At 45.2% G+C, this 18,673-nt stretch overlaps 1 protein-coding gene across 1 annotated transcript in view; it reads left to right on the top strand.

Moving 5' to 3' along the window:
* Nucleotides 1-9,173: 9,173 nt before the first annotated feature.
* The window catches only part of BRINP1 (BMP/retinoic acid inducible neural specific 1), a 143,121-nt gene continuing 133,621 nt past the window's right edge, over nt 9,174-18,673 (top strand). Inside the window, exon 1 of the mRNA XM_055579477.1 lies at nt 9,174-9,391. Within this exon, the coding sequence (XP_055435452.1) occupies nt 9,174-9,391 (218 nt within the window). The remainder of the gene's footprint in view (nt 9,392-18,673) is intronic.

Raw genomic sequence — 18,673 nt, 5'->3', positions numbered from 1 at the left:
TCATCCTGTGGGGAGAAGTTAAGAATCTCCACAAGTGCGTTTGGCTACCTTTTTTATAAGTCCTAGATAGTGGTCATGCACTCTCTTTAGAATACAATAGCTATTATCTTGGTCTTGGCTCAAACCTAGACTAAAATAATTGTATTTGAAGTCCTCTTTAATTCTTATCTGAACCCTGCAAGGCACTCATCCTCCTGTTACTGCCTGGATTTTACAGGTGAGGAAACCCAAGGTGATGGGGTTCATTCATGTGCTCAAGGTCACTCAGCTTTGAAGGTTTGTACCTCCTGGAGATGCCTCATCTGAAAGCTCCTCAGGTTGACCCAGGCTCAGGAGGCAGGCAGTGTGGCTGATCTCTGATCCGGTCATCAGCCTCGGGGCCCCCAGGATGGGGAATGGAGCTGGCCTTCCCTTCCATCCTCTGGCCCCGCATGTGGGCCCCTGTCCAGCAGCCATTGCTGTAGAAAGCTCCAGAGGAGGAGCTGGTGATGGTGCTGCTGGAAGGCTCTGCTCCCCCCATCTGCTTCCCGCGCATGTGCTCCTCAGATGTAAATAATTTACCACGGCCATGATCAGAGGACGTGCTCTGTGTGGCGTGAGCTGTTCCTCAGTGACACTGCAGGCTTATATACAGCAGGGCTCAGGCGAGGGCCCTGCGAGCTTCAGCCCCATCAGCAGCTCCGCACTGACCCGGGCGCCTTGCAGCAGCCGGATTGTGACTCACAGAGGGTCAAGGGCGGGTCAAGGACAGAGCTCAAAAACAGAACTAGCCTCTCTTTCCCAGGCTCTGCAACACCGTGGCAGGATGTTCCTTTTATGAATGCTGGAGAAACAGCAGCGCTGAACTGCATGGTGACGGGCTACCCGGGGCTGTCTCTGGGACATGAGGATGGAGAGATGTGGCTCTGAGCAGTGGGTGTTTTTATTTCAAATAAAATGAAATGTCTGTTTGTTTATTTTGAAGGGAGGGGGCAAGTGCTCAACCAGTGATGGGCGGGAGTGAAATGAGTTCTCCAAATGTTAATAAAACAAGGAGAAGGAATCTTTAAGAAATGATACAAGTGAACTTATATATAAAACAGAAATAGCCCACAGACAGAAAACAAATTTATGGTTCCCAAAGGACAAGGGGAGGGCATAGATTAGGAGTTTGGGATTAGCATATAACTCTACTATGTTATATGCTAACATAGTAGATAACAAACAAGGACCCACTTAAAGCACAGGGAACTATCATCAATATTTTCTAGTAACCAACAAGGGAAAACAACCTGAAAAAATATGTGTATCAGTTCAGTTTGGTTCAGTCGCTCAGTCGCGTCTGACTCTTTGTGACCCCATGGACTGCAGCACGCCAGGCTTCCCAGTCTACCACCAACTCCTGGAGCTTGCTCAGACTCATGTCCATCGAGTTGGTGATGCCATCCAACCATCTCATCCTCTGTCATCCCCTTCTCCTCCTGCCTTCAATCTTTCCCCAGATCAGGGTCTTTTCCAAAGGGTCAGTTCTTTGCATCAGGTGGCCAAAGTATTAGAGCTTTAGCTTCAGCATCAGTCTTTCCAATGAATATTCAGGCCTGATTTCCTTTAGGATTGACTGGTTTTATCTCCATACATACATATGTGTGTGTGTGTGTGTGTGTGTGTATGTTTAACTGAATCAATTTGTTGTACACATGAAACTAACACAACATTGTAAATCAAGTATACTTCAAATAAAAAAAAGATAAAAAACAAGCAGATGGATGAGAGTGACCTTCTTAGGTAGTGTCACAGAGCAGAAAAGGCTTGTTTGAGCCCTGTCCTGTCCATTAAAAATAAAACACCATCCGTATGTGTAATTCTAAGATTTTTGCAACCACATTAAATAATTAAAAAGAAAGAGGTGAAATAAACTTTAATAATATATTGTATTTACTATTATACATCCAAAATAGTACTATTTCAACATATGACTGGGCTTCCCTGGTGGCTCAGCTGGTAAAGAATCTGTCTGCAATGTGGGAGACCTGGGTTTGATCCCTAGGTTTGGAAGATCCCCTAGAGAAGGGACAGGCTACCCACTCTGGTATTCTGGCCTGGAGAATTCCATGGACTGTATAGTCCATGGGATCGCAAAGAGTCGGACACAACTGAGTGACTTTCACTTTCACTTTCAACATATAACCGTTATAAAATATCGGTGAGTCACTGTGCATCCTGTTCCTCTAAGTCTTTGAGACCTGGTAGGGGTGTATTTATATTTACAGCACATCCCGATTTGGAAGAGCCACATTTTACCTGCTTGATAGCTGCACATGGTCAGTGGCTTCCAACCTGGACAGCAGGTTGGCTTGTCCAACTGGCCAGCTTTGTGGTGTTGGGCCAGTTACTTATTCCTCTTGGACCTCAGTGTTCCCTCTCCCCATATTAAAACTGGGAATCACAGCCTCTCACCATATTGCAATGAGGTCACATGTGTAATGCAACTAGTGCGTGTTTCTGGCACATAGTAAACGCTCAGTTAATAAACAGGTGATTGCCTCCTCAAACTGGCCTGCATCTCAGTTAAATTCTAAGCTCCCCACGGGAGACTGAAAGACAACTTGATCTCTGCAAACCATTGCTGACCTCCTCTCTTTCCTTTCCTTCCACTGACTTTTCTTTTCCCTGAAGTCCTTCCTCCCTCACTCCTTCACTTTCTTCAGGTCACGGTCAGAACGACTTCATCGAGCAGCTTTTCCTCAGCACCGTGTATGGAAAGCAGTAGCCTCACTGCCAATCCCGTCTTAGCTGCCTTCGTTTTTTTTTTTTTTTTTTAAATTTTGAGTGTGATTTTTATTTATTTATTTTGTTTAGGGCAAATAGTTTTATTTTACTTTATTTTTAATATAAATTTTTTTATTTTAATTGGAGGCTAATTACTTTACAATCTTGTATTGGTTTTGCCATACATCAACATGGATCCGCCACAGGTGTACATGTGTTCCCCAGAGCTCTCCACTCCACCACGTGTACAGTCATTGCCTATTTGTTTGCTTCTCCCAACTGAGTATTAAAGAAGCTCTGCTTGCTATTTAATTTCCAGCTAAATATGTTAATAGATGAATGAATGAATATGTTGAACATCCACAGTGCTTTGCCCTTAATGTGTAGCCTGAAAATGAAATACAGTCCTTGCTTGATGAGAGATGCAGAGGGAGATACAGGTGATTATAGGCCCTCCATCAGCCTAAAATCTCCCTGAAGCCTCTGCCACCCTGCATGTTACTCTGGGCACACACCCCGTCACTCTGCCCTCTCCCACCTCTGAGACTTTTTGTATGTTGCCTGCTCTGCTAGAATTCTCTTTTCCTCATCTCTTCTTACCAAAACGTCACATGAGTGAGTGAGTGAAAGTCGCTCAGTCACGTCTGACTCTTTGCTTTGTGACCCTGTAGACTATATAGTCCATGGAATTCTCCAGGCCAGAATACTGGAATGGGTAGCCTTTTCCTTCTCTAGGGAATCTTCCCAGCCCAGGGATTGAACCCAGGTCTCCTGCACTGAAGGTAGATTCTTTATCAACTGAGCCACAAACCAGCTCAAGTCACCACCCCCCTTCAGGGTTCTTTCCAGATCTCTTGATTGAAAACATCTCTGGCCTCTATTCTTCCACTGGACATTTTCTGTGCTTATAGTACTGATGATAGCATATTTCACATTAGAATTCCTGAGGTCTGTTTGTGACTTTGCAGACTATTTTGAATCTCTAGAGGGCAGGATCTGATTTTACCTGTGTGTGGGAGGGTAGCTGGAATCAAGATTGCTGGGAGAAATATCAATAACCTCAGATATGCAGATGACACCACCCTTATGGCAGAAAGTGAAGAGGAACTCAAAAGCCTCTTGATGAAAGTGAAAGTGGAGAGTGAAAAAGTTGGCTTAAAGCTCAACATTCAGAAAACGAAGATCATGGCATCTAGTCCCATCACTTCATGGGAAATAGATGGGGAAACAGCGGAAACAGTGTCAGACTTTATTTTTTTGGGCTTCAAAATCACTGCAGATGGTGACTGCAGCCATGAAACTAAGAGATGCTTACTCCTTGGAAGGAAAGTTATGACCAACCTAGATAGCATATTCAAAAGCAGAGACATTACTTTGCCAACAAAGGTCCGTCTAGTCAAGGCTATGGTTTTTCCAGTGGTCACGTATGGATGTGAGAGTTGGACTGTGAAGAAGGCTGAGCGCCAAAGAATTGATGCTTTTGCACTGTGGTGTTGGAGAAGACTCTTGAGAGTCCCTTGGCCTGCAAGGAGATCCATCCAGTCCATTCTGAAGGAGATCAGTCCTGGGTGTTCTTTGGAAGGAATGATGCTAAAGCTGAAACTCCAGTACTTTGGCTACCTCATGCGAAGAGTTGACTCATTGGAAAAGACTCTGATGCTGGGAGGGATTGGGGGCAAGAGGAGAAGGGGACGACAGAAGATGAGATGGCTGGATGGCATCACTGACTGGATGGATGTGAGTCTCAGTGAACTCCGGGAGTCTGTGATGGACAGGGAGGCCTGGTGTGCTGAGATTCATGGGGTCGCAAAGAGTTGGAAACAACTGAGCAACTGATCTGATCTGATCTGATCTGGGGAGGGTAGGGTTATATTGGAAACTGTACATACTTGTAATCAGATATATTAATACATGAGTTAGATTCCTGAAAAACAGGACTTGTGAGCTTATTAAAGCTATTTAATGTCTCCAAGTCCCAAGGAGCTCATTTGTTAATGGGAGAGCTGTACCCATCTCTTGAGAATCACTTGGACTGCAAAGAGATCAAACCAGTCATTCCCAAAGGAATTCAACCCTGAACATTCATTGGAAGGGCTGTTGGTAAAACTGAATTTCCAATACTTTGGCCACCTGATGTGAAGAGCTGACTCATTGGAAAAGACCCTGATTCTGGGAAAGATTGAAGGCAAAAGGAGAAGAGGGCAGCAGAGGATGAGATGGTTAGATAGCATTTCCAACTCAATGGACATGGACTTGGGCAAACTTCTGAAGACAGAGAGGAACAGAGGAACTTGGCGTGCTGCAGTCCATGAGGTCACAGGGTTGGACACAGCTTACTAACTGAACAACAACAACAACATCCATCTCAAGGAAGAAACCTTTGTTAACCTCTAGTCTGTACTGAATGCTTTAGCTACTACCAAGATAACAGACATTTTTTTTTTTAGATCCAAGTACACAACAGATGCTCCATAAATATCAAACTTGGGGCCCTTATATTAACCCAAGTCTCTAATACAGTTGATGCTAATTTGGGCTTATTTACAGAATAAGAATCACTGTGTCTGTCATGATAAGACAATATTTAAGTAGCACACATACTAATCCTTGTCCTTAGCTAATAAAACGTCCATTTCTATTCAAATGCACCTTCTAGAAACTTTCATTATCGTTTTTAGAGTTCTGTGAATTATCGTGATTTTTCTGAGTCAACAGAAAGATACTCAGACTTCTTCCACGAAGCACTCACCTGTGCTTGCGGAGGTGTAGATTGTACCATAGTCCCCAGCTACATAGGAGGTTCAGACACAGCTACTGAATTGTCTCGGCTCACCATCCTGCCAAGACACATGGCAGCTTGAAAACCAGGAGCCGGAAGACAGGAGTCTGGCCCAGTCAGCTGCTCAGTGGTGATCCTGTAAGGAGTTGGCTAGAGCAGGATCTATCAACATCTGCACTGCTGACGTTTTCGGTGTGGTTTTCTTTGTGGTGGGGGGAGGGGCTGTAGGATGTTTACCAGCCCCTGGCTTTTACCTGCCAGATACCAGGAGTGTCCCCTCCGTTGTGACAATTGAAGATGTCCCCTATGGGACAAAAGGCTGCCAGAAGGGAAGCATTAGATTAGATCATCCCAATTTCTGTAAATTCTAGGTCTCAGGGCTGAGGTCTTGCACACACACACATATACACATGCTGCTATTTCCTTGTCTAGCCTTGTTTCACTTTTAAAAGCTGCAATGTTCTGAATCCTGTTTCCTTGCAGACAGTCTAACAGCCAGGCATTCTCGTTGGTGCCCAGCCCGCACCCATTCACAACAGAAGCCGTGCAGAAGCACTGGGTGGGTGACACGCTGTGATTTCTGTGTGTTGTAGCTCCCACCCAGGATCTCTGAACAATCGCCTCCACCCCCTGCTTGCCACTCAGGTGGCCTCCAGCAGACAGCTTTGGCAGCTGGAGCTGTTATAGTTCTGCATTCCACATGGGCGGCTTTGTTTTAGGTTCTGAACAAAACTTGCTGCCACAGCTTCTGCCAGCCCACTCGTCTGCTCACAGGCCTCTCTCCTTTGCCCCTGACAGCTGGGGCCTGTGGTGCCAAGTAGACTTCTGTAGCTACTCGTAATAGAATGGCGCAATCAGACTACAGAGGGTCGTAGCCAATTGGATTGGAAATTCACATCTTTCTCCTTTTGCTTTTCTCTCTTTCTTAGCTTGACTTTCTTCCCATTTTCAGCTCGAAGAGTAGACCAATAAGGGATCATATTTCTTCATGTTTTTACATGGTTTTCCACTCGATAAAATGGTTTTGTCCTGGCAAGGTTTTTAAATGGTAGACATAAAAATCTGAGATCTAGATAGAGGCTATGACTGTCCAGAGTCACACAGCCAGCCTTGTGTAGAAACAGTCTTTTAAAGATTCTTGCTGGTTAAAGACTTGCATTGCAACCCCATGAGCAAGACGATGGACACAGAGACAAATCAGTACAATAAAAATAGTAAATACTAACATACAGTTATATAAGTGAACAACAGGAGCTGAAGGAAAGGAACAGCTAACAGCTTTTGAGAGGGATAGAAAAAGGAATGGCCCTTGAGGACCTGGCCTCAGCTGGCTAGTAAAGAATAAATAGGACTTGGCATGGTAGGGGAGGCCACAGGAGCAAAGACGCTCCAGCAGAGGGTAGCCGGACATTGTCAACATTAGTGTTTATCATCACCCGCATCTTCGTCATCCCTGATGCCATTTGTTGAGCACTTTCTAAAAAAAGTCAGGTGCTGCATGGGGCACTTGACGTAAATGGCGTAATTTCATTTTCACGCTAGTTCTGGATACAAGTGCTATTGCTGACTACATTTTATAGACCGAGAAACTGAGGCTCAGAGAAATGAAGTCACTTGCCTGAATATACACTGTTTATAACTGGCAGAGCCTGCACTCCAAGCTGCCTTTCAGTGTAGAGTAAGATGAGCTCTTCTAGGATAAGTGGGGTGAAGGACACAGACAGCATAATGTCAAGCTAGCAGGTAGAATGATGATGTGACGATAAAAAGAAAACTTGTAAATTTGCCCAAGTCCAGGCATGGTCTAGTGGTTCCCCTTCCTTTCTCCCTACAAGGAGCCCCTACCTAAGTCCTCCCTTAAGCATTTCTCCAACATGGTGCCCCTGTGCTGTGCTCAGTTCAGTTCAGTCACTCAGTCGTGTCCGACTCTGCGACCCCATGAATCGCAGCATGCCAGGCCTCCCTGTCCATCACCAACTCCCGGAGTTCACTCAGACTCACGTCCATCAAGTCAGTGATGCCATCCAGCCATCTCATTCTCTGTCGTCCCCTTCTCCTCCTGCCTCCAATCCCTCCCAGCATCAGAGTCTTTTCCAATGAGTTAAGTGTTCACATGAGGTGCCCAAAGTACTGGAGTTTCATCTTTAGCATCATTCCTTCCAAAGAACACCCAGGGCTGATCTCCTTCAGAATGGACTGGTTGGATCTCCTTGCAGTCCAAGGGACTCTCAAGAGTCTTCTCCAACACCACAGTTCAAAAGCATCAATTCTTCGGCACTCAGCCTTCTTCACAGTCCAACTCTCACATCCATACGTGACCACTGGAAAAACCATAGCCTTGACTAGACAAACCTTTGTTGGCAAAGTAATGTCTCTGCTTTTGAATATGCTATCTAGGTTGGTCATAACTTTCCTTCCAAGAAGTAAGCGTCTTTTAATTTCATGGCTGCAGTCACCATCTGCAGTGATTTTGGAGCCCCCAAAAATAAAGTCTGACACTGTTTCCACTGTTTCCCCATCTATTTCCCATGAAGTGATGGGACCGGATGCCATGATCTTTGTTTTCTGAATGTTGAGTTTTAAGCCAGATTTTCAATCTCCTCTTTCACCTTCATCAAGAGGCTTTTTAGTTCTTCACTTTCTGGCATAAGGGTGGTGTCATCTGCATATCTGAGGTTATTGATATTTCTCCCGGCAATCTTGATTCCAGCTTGTGCTTCTTTCAGCCTGTGCTACCACCCAAGGAAGAGGCGGCAAGACCCCACTAGTTCCTTGACCTTTTGTTCCCCTTCTGAACACAAGATAACCTTGAGGCTCAGAGACACTGACAGGTGGATTCTCTGGCTATGCTTCTTTGGGGTGAAGGAGACATTCCGCTGAGCACTGTAGAAGGGCTTCTGATGAGCTCCATAAACTCTCCATCTGTAAGGTATCCGTCCTGGATAGTCGTGATCATGATGCATCCCAAGCCTTTGTGCAGTCTGTCAACTGATGATGCGAAAGCAAAGCATGTGTTCATGGGTGCATGTCTGTGGGAGAGGAGAGAAATGTGTTCCCGCTTACTGTATCCCTGCTAGGAGATGCAGGCTGTTTGTGAAGATAGCAGGCAGGGCAGATACTGAAGTTCTCCAAGTCCCCTCCTGGCCGGAGGAAACTGTTTCTGCAGTCATTCATTTCACTCTTGCCGTCAACCCATACGCCTTGAATACCTTCAATGTGCCAGGTGCCAAGTTACAGATGCTTAAGCCCGGCCTCCGTTTTACAGATGAGGAAACTGCATATCTAAGAGACAAAGCAGTTTGTACATGTTCGTACATGTCCACACCACATGTGAACAGCAAATCAGGAGTGCAAGCCCAGATGGCCGTAGATGCCACACTCTTAAGCAGAAACTGCACTGATCTTCGTAAACCCTGACCCAGTCTTCTGATGTGAAGTATTATGATGAAATCATGTTAAAAAGCATTAAAAAATCTTTTCCTTTGTCTCTCTCTCTCTCTCTCTCTTTTCTGTATGTTTTTGCTTCCCCTCCCCACCTTTCCTCTCCCTCTCTCTCTCTTCCTCTTTCTTTCTCTTTTCTATTCCTTTCTTCACAGGACTCCACAGAATGGAGCAAGAATGAGAGGAAAAAGGCCGGCAGAAAAGCATGAACTGGAGGTTTGTTGAGCTCCTCTACTTCCTGTTTGTATGGGGCCGTATCTCAGTGCAGCCCTCCCACCAGGAACCAGCTGCAACAGACCAACATGTCTCCAAGGAATTTGATTGGCTTATTTCAGACAGGGGGCCTTTCCACCACTCCAGGAGCTACCTATCCTTTGTGGAAAGACACCGTCAAGGATTTACAACCAGATATAAAATATACAGGTAAGAGCTGGGCTGAGCTCACCCTTGCCTTTTATTCATTGAGCGCTTTGGAGGATCATGCTTTGGCATGGGCCTTGTGGTGTGGAGGAGTATCTGGGCCAAGACTGCTAAATACTTGCTCATTATGTATTAATTTATTTATTTTTCTGTTTATTCATTCATCTGTTTTATTACAATGTGCAAGGGATTGTCAGTGACGAGTAAGAGTAGTATATTTTTGAGTACTGAATGTGCACTGGGCCTAGTGCTTAGTACTTTGTAGGCATCCTCTCATTTAAACCTTACAGCAACATCAGAGAGAGCATCTGTGTATCTTCTCCACTTTATATAGAAGGGGTACCTGGGCTTTCACTAGGTGAAATAACTTCTCCAAAGTCACACAGTGAGTGGTAGGATTAGGGTTCAAACCCTTGTTTATGTGTCTCCACAGTCACATAATTCTAGTCAGTCTAGTCAGTTACATCAGGTGTAGGCTGTGGTGTTTTACAGATACTAGTAATATACCAGATATCTTACCCAAACATATTCATACATTTGGAAACAAATAGGGACACTCAGTGAATAACTCTTTCTTGAGCAAGTCTGAACTGGTCTTTGGCCTGTTGGAATCCTACTCATTCCCAAAGGACTTAGCCCAAAGTTCTTCTCCTTTGAAACCATCTTATAGACGCTCCGCATCCCACTTGATCAGTCTTTCTTTGATATTTCCACAGCTCTCTATGCTTATGCCTATTTAGTTGTCAACCATTTGGAGTTGGAGTGCATTCTTGTATTTCTTTCTCACCTAACTGGAAACTCCATGAGGCCAGGCCTTACATTTAATTCATTTCTGGATCCCCAGAGTGATTTTTTTTTTTCTGCCTTGTATCGTAAGCACACAAAAAAATGTTGTGGACTAAAATAAATTGAAGAGTGCAGAAAACTCTCTAGAGCTGGAGTCTTTAAGATCAAGGAAGAAAGGCAGGGTCTAACACTTCTGGGCCACGTCAAGCAGGAGACCGAGGACGCGTGCATGGTGGAGGAAAGATACTCCCCTGCAGCTGGGAAGCCCTGAATTCAGGCCTTGTGTCCACTATGTATTTGACATGAACGTGGGCACGTCTCCTTTGAGGATCGTGTGTCATGGGTGATTCATGAATCTGCCACCAGCTGCAGATGGCTGTGACTCTGTGCTGAATGTTCAAATCTGCGTTTCAAAGTTGGCCCTTAATGAGAGAAAGTTTACATCTGCCCCCGCGTCTAGATTTCACCTCTGCTTTTGTTTGGATTCCACTGCTCAAATAAAAGTCTGCAGTCATCCAATGAGCTGGCTTCTAAGATGCTTTCCAAAAGCTCTGAAATTAAATATATAAGATTGAACCAAGGTCACGTGGTTAATTAAATGATGGAGTTTAAATCCAGAAGTCAGGCCCCTGGTCATCTAGTTATTTCTTTCTTCCTTTATTTAATCCTCACATAATTAATAAGCACCAGCTAGAGGCCCAGAAACTGTGTTTAAGGCGGATGACACAGTGGTGAGTAAAGCAAACAAGGACCGTGCACTCAAAAGAGCACATTAGTTAGACACACGAACACACACACACACACACACACACACACACAGTGTAAATGCTGCAAAAGAAAAAGCGCAGGATAGGCATATTTGGGAGATGATAAACAACGATTTGGGAGACTATTACGTGCAAAGAGTGGGTGAGGCTCCTCTTGTGATCTTCATCTGGACACACATGCAGATAGACACCCAGAGGTCTGTGTGCTCTTCTAGACCAGAACAAAACCAGCCCGGATGTGCTCACTGGGGCTGTTGCCAATTGATGTTTTCTCTTCACTGCTTTGTTGGGGCACTAAAGTACGTTCGCAGGTGATTCCCCGTGTCTCCCCGTGTGCTAACATGGACACCGCACATTAGAAACTTGATGTTTGCATCATGAAAGAAAGACTTTTCTTCCAGCTTGTGCCATCTCGTCTGAGGCTACAGAGCCAGCCTCTCTGAAATGTCCTAGACCTCAAGCTTTGTCCAGTCTGCCCGACCCTAGAATCCAGGCTGGAACCCAGGGTGACCTGAGAGCTTCTCCTCACTTAAACGTAAGTGAGGAGAAGGGTTAAGGCCATCTGCATCCTCATGCATATGCAGACAGAGGGTGACTTCAGCCCATGGCATCCTGGTGGGGAGTCAGCGCCACTGGCAATGATGAGAGCCTTTCAAATTAAATCCCAGCAGAAGTCCTCGCTCCTGTGGCTTCACAAGCTGAGCTATAATCTGTGCACACACAGTTGTTTGGGTGCACAAGGTTCCTACTCTGTCACTCTAAGTATGAGCTGACACGTGGAGGCTGGGGAGTTTTCTGCTCTTGAATCTGCCAGTGCACAGCGGTAGCATCCTCCATCCTAGAGGCAGAGGACCTGGGTGCTGGCTCAGCCCACCCACCTCCCCAGGTATGATTTTGGCCAAGAAATGGAACTTCTCTGAGTTTCTGCTTTTTCATCTGTAAAATGGGAGTGTTCACTAAGATGATCTCCAAGGTCCTTCCCTTCTCTGAAATTCCGTGACTCCAGGAAATGTTGTCATTTGGCAGTACCATGGGAGATTGGAGAGGGCTCTGGACTTGGAGCCTGCAGATTCAAGTTTTGTTTATTTTGGACCCACTTTCTTCATTCTGGGCACATATGTTCATGCCTCATTCACTCATGCTTCTGTCTAGTCCTCTAGACTTTAACATCAATTGTATTCTGTAAGTCATGCTATGGTTTGGTAATACAGAGATGATCAACAGAAAACAGCAAAGCTTGCACACACACACACATCCCACAACAGCAAAGCTCACAGACACACACACACACACACACACACACATCCCACAACAGCAAAGCTCACAGACACACACACACACACACACACATCCCACAACAGCAAAGCTCACAGACACACACACACACACACACACACACACATCCCACAACAGCAAAGCTCACAGACACACACACACATCCCACAACAGCAAAGCTCACAGACACACACACACACACACACACACACACACACACACATCCCACAACAGCAAAGCTCACAGACACACACACACACACACACACACACACATCCCACAACAGCAAAGCTCACAGACACACACACACACACACACATCCCACAACAGTAAAGCTCACAGACACACACACACATATACCCCATAACAGCAAAGCTCACAAACACACACAAACACACACACACACACATACCCCATAACAGCAAAGCTCACAAATACACACAAACACACACATCCCACAACAGCAAAGCTTGTGCACACACACACACATCCCACAACAGCAAAGCTCACACACACACACACACATATACCCCATAACAGCAAAGCTCACAAACACACACAAACACACACATCCCACAACAGCAAAGCTTGTGCACACACACACACATCCCACAACAGCAAAGCTCACACACATACACACACACATATACCCCATAACAGCAAAGCTCACAAACACACACAAACACATACACACACACACACCCCCCACAACAGCAAAGCTTGTGCACACACACACACACACACACATCTCACAACAGCAAAGCTCATAGACACACACACACATCCCACAATAGCAAAGCTCATACACACACACACACCCACATCCCACAACAGCAAAGCTCACACTCACACACACACACATACACACACATATACCCCATAACAGCAAAGCTCACACACACACACACACACACACACATATACCCCATAACAGCAAAGCTCACAGACACACACACACACACACACACATATACCCCATAACAGCAAAGCTCACAAACACACACACACATCCCACAACAGCAAAGCTCACAGACACACACATACACACACACACACACACACATATACCCCATAACAGCAAAGCTCACACACACACACACACACACACATATACCCCACAACAGCAAAGCTCACAGACACACACACACACACACATATACCCCATAACAGCAAAGCTCACAAACACACACACACACACACACATCCCACAACAGCAAAGCTCACAGACACACACACACACACACACACACACACACATATACCCCATAACAGCAAAGCTCACAAACACACACAAACACATACACACACACACACCCCACAACAGCAAAGCTTGTGCACACACACACACATCTCACAACAGCAAAGCTCATAGACACACGCACACACATCCCACAATAACAAAGCTCGCGCACACACACACACACACGCATCCCACAACAGCAAAGCTCTCACACACACACACACATCCCACAACAGCAAAGCACACACACACACATCCCACAACAGCAAAGCTCACACACACACACACACATCCCACAACAGCAAAGCTCACACACATACACACACACACACATACCCCATAACAGCAAAGCTCACAGACACACACACACACGCACACACACCCACAACAGCAAAGCTCATAGACACACACACACATCCCACAACAGCAAAGCTCACACACACACACACACATCCCACAACAGCAAAGCTCACACACACACACACACACATCCCACAACAGCAAAGCTCACACACATACACACACACACACATACCCCATAACAGCAAAGCTCACAGACACACACACACACACACATCCCACAACAGCAAAGCTCACACACACACACACACATCCCACAACAGCAAAGCTCACACACATACACACACACACACACATACCCCATAACAGCAAAGCTCACAGACACACACACACACACACACCCCACAACAGCAAAGCTTGTGCACACACACACACATCCCACAATAGCACAGCTCGCGTGCACACACACACACACATCCCACAACAGCAAAGCTCACAGACACACACACACCCTATAACAACAAAGCTCACACACACACACACACACATCTCACAACAGCAAAACTCACAGACACACACACACACCCCATAACAGCAAAAGTCACAGACACACACACACACATACATCCCACAACAGCAAAGCTCACACACACACACACACACACACATCCCACAACAGCAAAACTCACATACACACACACACACACATCCCACAACAACAAAGCTCGCACACACACACACACACACATCCCACAACCTGCAGTGTACATTCACTCCTTCACCAAGCTCAGAGTTTGGGGTGGAAGACTGACAGGAAAAAGTGAATAAGCAAGCAGTTACCATTCCATGGAGAGGTATGAATAAGTAACCACTCAGATACTCAATATTCTCCTCTGTAGAAAGCGATGATGATGTCTGTCCTACCTATGAAGTCAAATGAGATGAACCTGGTGTGAGATGCTTTGTAAAATTTAAATTTTCTTGTATCTGGGAAATTTTTTCATTAATGTTTGAAATCATCATTCTAAGACAATCATTCAGTTTCACTTTCTGGGAAGCCCATACATATATTAGTTGTTAAATACTCACCTTCGTTCTGTGAGGGAAATAGCAGCATATTACAAATGAGAACAGGAAGTCATCAGGAGGGTAAGGAGATTGTCCACATCACTCACCGGGCAAGTGGCAAAGCTAGAAATCAAAATAGGCTTCTGAGACTCCACAAGTTGGGAGTCATAACCCTCTTTTAGTTCTTAGTTCCCTAGCATATGACCAAAGACCCAGAGACTTCCTTTAACCACAGACAAGTTGCAACCTCTTCGAGACTCAATTTTCTCATTTGTAAAATGGAGATAATATTAAATGCTTTATGTAGTTGTGGCTGGAAATAATTCAGGGATCAGTCATGAAGACCTTGGAATGTTGCAGGAGCTACATCAGACAGCTGGTGGTATTGCTAGAAATGATTTCTTCTCGTGGTAATTATTTTTTAATTAATTAATTTTCAATTGGAGTATGATTGCTTTACAATATTGTGTTGGTTTCTGCCATCTATCAACATGAATCAGCCATAGGTATATATATATGTCCCCTCCCTTTTGAACCTCCCTTCCACCTTCCGTCTTGGTAATTTAAAAGTCAGTTTTGTCCAAAGAGTGTTTCCTGTGTTCCACTGTCTCTTTGCATTGTATTTTTCTGTTTGTCTTTTCTTGATTTTGAGATAGTGAGTAGTTGCTGTAAATTTGGCAGTTATTTCACAGGTGGATTTGAAAGGAAGATTGTGGTACCCTTTGTAAGCTTTGGCTTGGGAGGGTCAAGGCAGGGGAGGGGGCCACTGATAGTGGTGGCCACTCTGCCACAGACATGGTTTCATAATGAGTGGCTTTCCCTACAGGTTTCAGAGCAAGTGGTTTGTGGCTTATGGTGTACCTTCCTTTGAGCCTTAAGTAAGTACCTGAAACTTGAATGTAAATCAAGTCGTTGTAAACCAGGTCTGATTGCCCAGCCGTCTTGCTCATTTATCAGAGTTGGATGAATTGTCATTCTAATTCACCATCTTAATGGTTGCTTCATGTATTTCATGAAAATGTCTCTAGTAGGCTTTCTGGAAAAGCTGCTTCACTCAGTGAATGGAGCTGGGGCCGGGTGGATGGTTCTGCTGAGATGAATGAGCTGTGGTCTTTGTCCAGAAATCATTCAAGAGTATGTATTGGGCACCAAGGTTTGCCAAACGCCATACCCTGGGGAGTTGATGATATGTGAGGTAGACAGGTCTCTCCTTTCGAGGAGTTTACAGACAAGGGATGGTGAGGGCAAAGTCCACGATGGCACCACTTAGGATGCTTGTGATTGAAAGGAGACCCCCAACCTCTGGATTCCAGATACAGTCTTGGTATCACGTGGTCCAAGGGTTGTATTTCTATTAGAGTGGCTCCAGATTAGTCTAAATCAGCATTTCTCACATGGAACTGGGGTTCAGTGTGATTTTAAAAGGCATTTTCTGGGGAAAAAATAATCCATAGTCAAATAAATAATAATAAAAACAGTGATAAGAGTAAGTCAGTTGCTAACTTTGGGCTTCCCACATGGCACAGTGGTAGAGTCTCCTGCCAATCCAGGAGACACAGGAAATGTGAGCTCAATCCTTGGGTCTTAAAGACCCCCTGGAGTAGGAAACAGCACAGGCTCCAGTGTTCTTGCCTGGAAAATTCCATGGACAGAGGAGCCTGTCGGGCTACAGTCCATGGGGTCGCAAAGAGTGGGAAACGAATGAGCACACGGACAGCACTGAAAGCGTGTGTGCCCACGTCTAGCGCGGACACACAGTGTACAAATCATTGCCACAGATCGGTGCTCGTAGCAATCCTGTGCTTAGGCATTTACATTTGCATAACTTGTCCAAAAGTAGGGTGTATCAGCAGCAAGCAGATTCCAGATCCTGTGTGTCGAACCATGCTATGCGGCCTCCCAGATGACATAAATATGTTTGTTTGGAAAACCGAACAAAGTTATATAGGCTTCCTGACCACAGGGCTTTTCAAGATCTTTCCCAGACTGTTTAACAGTGTTTAACCAAACCTCTTTGGCCCTGCAGCCTCTTTCTCAGAGAGACTGAAGTTCGAGTGAGCGGGCTTAAAGAGCCACTGGCTCTGGCTGGCTTTGGCAGCTTGGGCTGTTTCCCTGGACAGAAGCCTGTGTCACAGCCAGCTGAAGTGACACCCGTCAGTTCACGGAGCACCCGACTGAGGTGCCGGCACCCCACTGAGGAAGCCACCCGACCTGTTGGGCTTTGTCTTTGAACACTTTGGTCTACATCTACTTCCTGGTTTATAATTAAAAAAAAAAAAAAAAAATGAACAGCTTCAGTTTTCCTGTCACAAGTACATCTAATTTTCCCCTCCTCTTTCTCATTTTTTAAATTCTTGCACTGCTATTTCTTGTTCCTACATTTGGCATTCCACCCTGTGGAAGGGATGTGAACATTTCAGCAGAGGCCAGAGCCACAATTACACAGGAAGGTGAAGCCTCGGTTTAATACGCAAAGAAGTGGCTACACATCATAATCATTTGCAAAGCTTTTAAAAAATTCCCACGCCCGGGTCCCTCTTAAGATACTTGGGTTTATAATTGGTCTAGGACAGACGTGAGAACCACCAACCTAGGCGTGATTTGGCTTCCTAACGGGACATTCAGAAGTGCCAGCAGGCATTCTTGGTCATCACCGTTGGTGGTGTGGGGTTGCTGCTGGCGTCTGGTGCATAGAGGCCAGAGATCAGGGATGCTGCTGTACACCCTCCAAGGGAGAGACGGCTCTCTGCAGCGAAGAGTTGTCTGGCTCACAATGCCTGTAACAGAGACGTTGAGAACCTTTGCTCTCGAGCAGATATTTTTAGAAAAAAAAAAGGAAAAGTAATGGTGGGAAGGATTTTAGAATGAATGTTTTTAGATTTCAGTCATCATGAATTTAGGTTGGAATGGTTGAAATATAGGCACCAGGTAAGGGACTTTTTCCACGTTTTTAGACATGACCTCAGATCAGGGTGGCAATTGATGCATTAAAGAAGGTCAATTGATTTTTGCTTCCTGCTGCAGAGAGGCATCATTTAAAGGAAACTTCCACTTCAGAAATAGACAGCCTCCATTCCTCCAGGAGTTCTGGGGCATTCAGTGAGTTTCTCCTCTGATGATGGTGTCCCTTAGGAGGTAGGGTGTTTAGGCACCACTGTCAGGCTCAGATACATCTGGCCTGAGTCATAAAAAAAACAACTTGGAAAAGTGCATTCAGAGATCCTTTTTTTTTAAGAGCATGCCAAGTGGACTCAAAAGAAGATGAAACTGGGATGGTGTCCCACATTTGTCGTTGTCAATTTCAGCCACTTAGAGGTTGGCATCACTGGTGAGAATCAATACCCTATGCCCTTTCCCCCACCTTATCCCTCATTTAATCCAAGTTTCAGTTCAAGCTCTCCCTGAATAGGGAGGGATAAGGTGGGGGATAATCAGCAAACATCTCCTGGGCCACTTGGTGTCAATTCAGAGATAATCTTCTGTGTTGATTATTTAAAATTGATCTTCCACTTCCAAGCCCAATAGCTTTATTGCTACCAAATTGGTACCTTTGCAGTACTCCTTGCTCCCATTCCATTACTGAACCAACTTCTGTGAACTGCTAGGCTTCGTTTGCTGCAATCTCTGCAGAGCAATTGTCCAGCTTCAGTCAGGAGCCATCTCTGAAAATGGATTGGCTTTTACACACGTCCTTGCAGAGGGCAGACTGACATGGAGTCTCTAACTGACATAGATATGGCGATTATGATGACTAGAATGAAGGCAAGCCCTTGGGGCTGCAGACTCTATATCCCAGACTCTATCCCCCAAATCTTGGCCAGGCAGAGGAGGACTGGATCTGTGATCTGT

This window comes from Bubalus kerabau, chromosome 4, assembly GCF_029407905.1.
Source record: "Bubalus kerabau isolate K-KA32 ecotype Philippines breed swamp buffalo chromosome 4, PCC_UOA_SB_1v2, whole genome shotgun sequence".
Taxonomy (NCBI): Eukaryota; Metazoa; Chordata; class Mammalia; order Artiodactyla; family Bovidae; genus Bubalus; species Bubalus kerabau.
The sequence above is the reverse complement of the archived record's forward strand: the minus strand, read 5'-3'. Positions and strand labels throughout refer to the sequence as shown.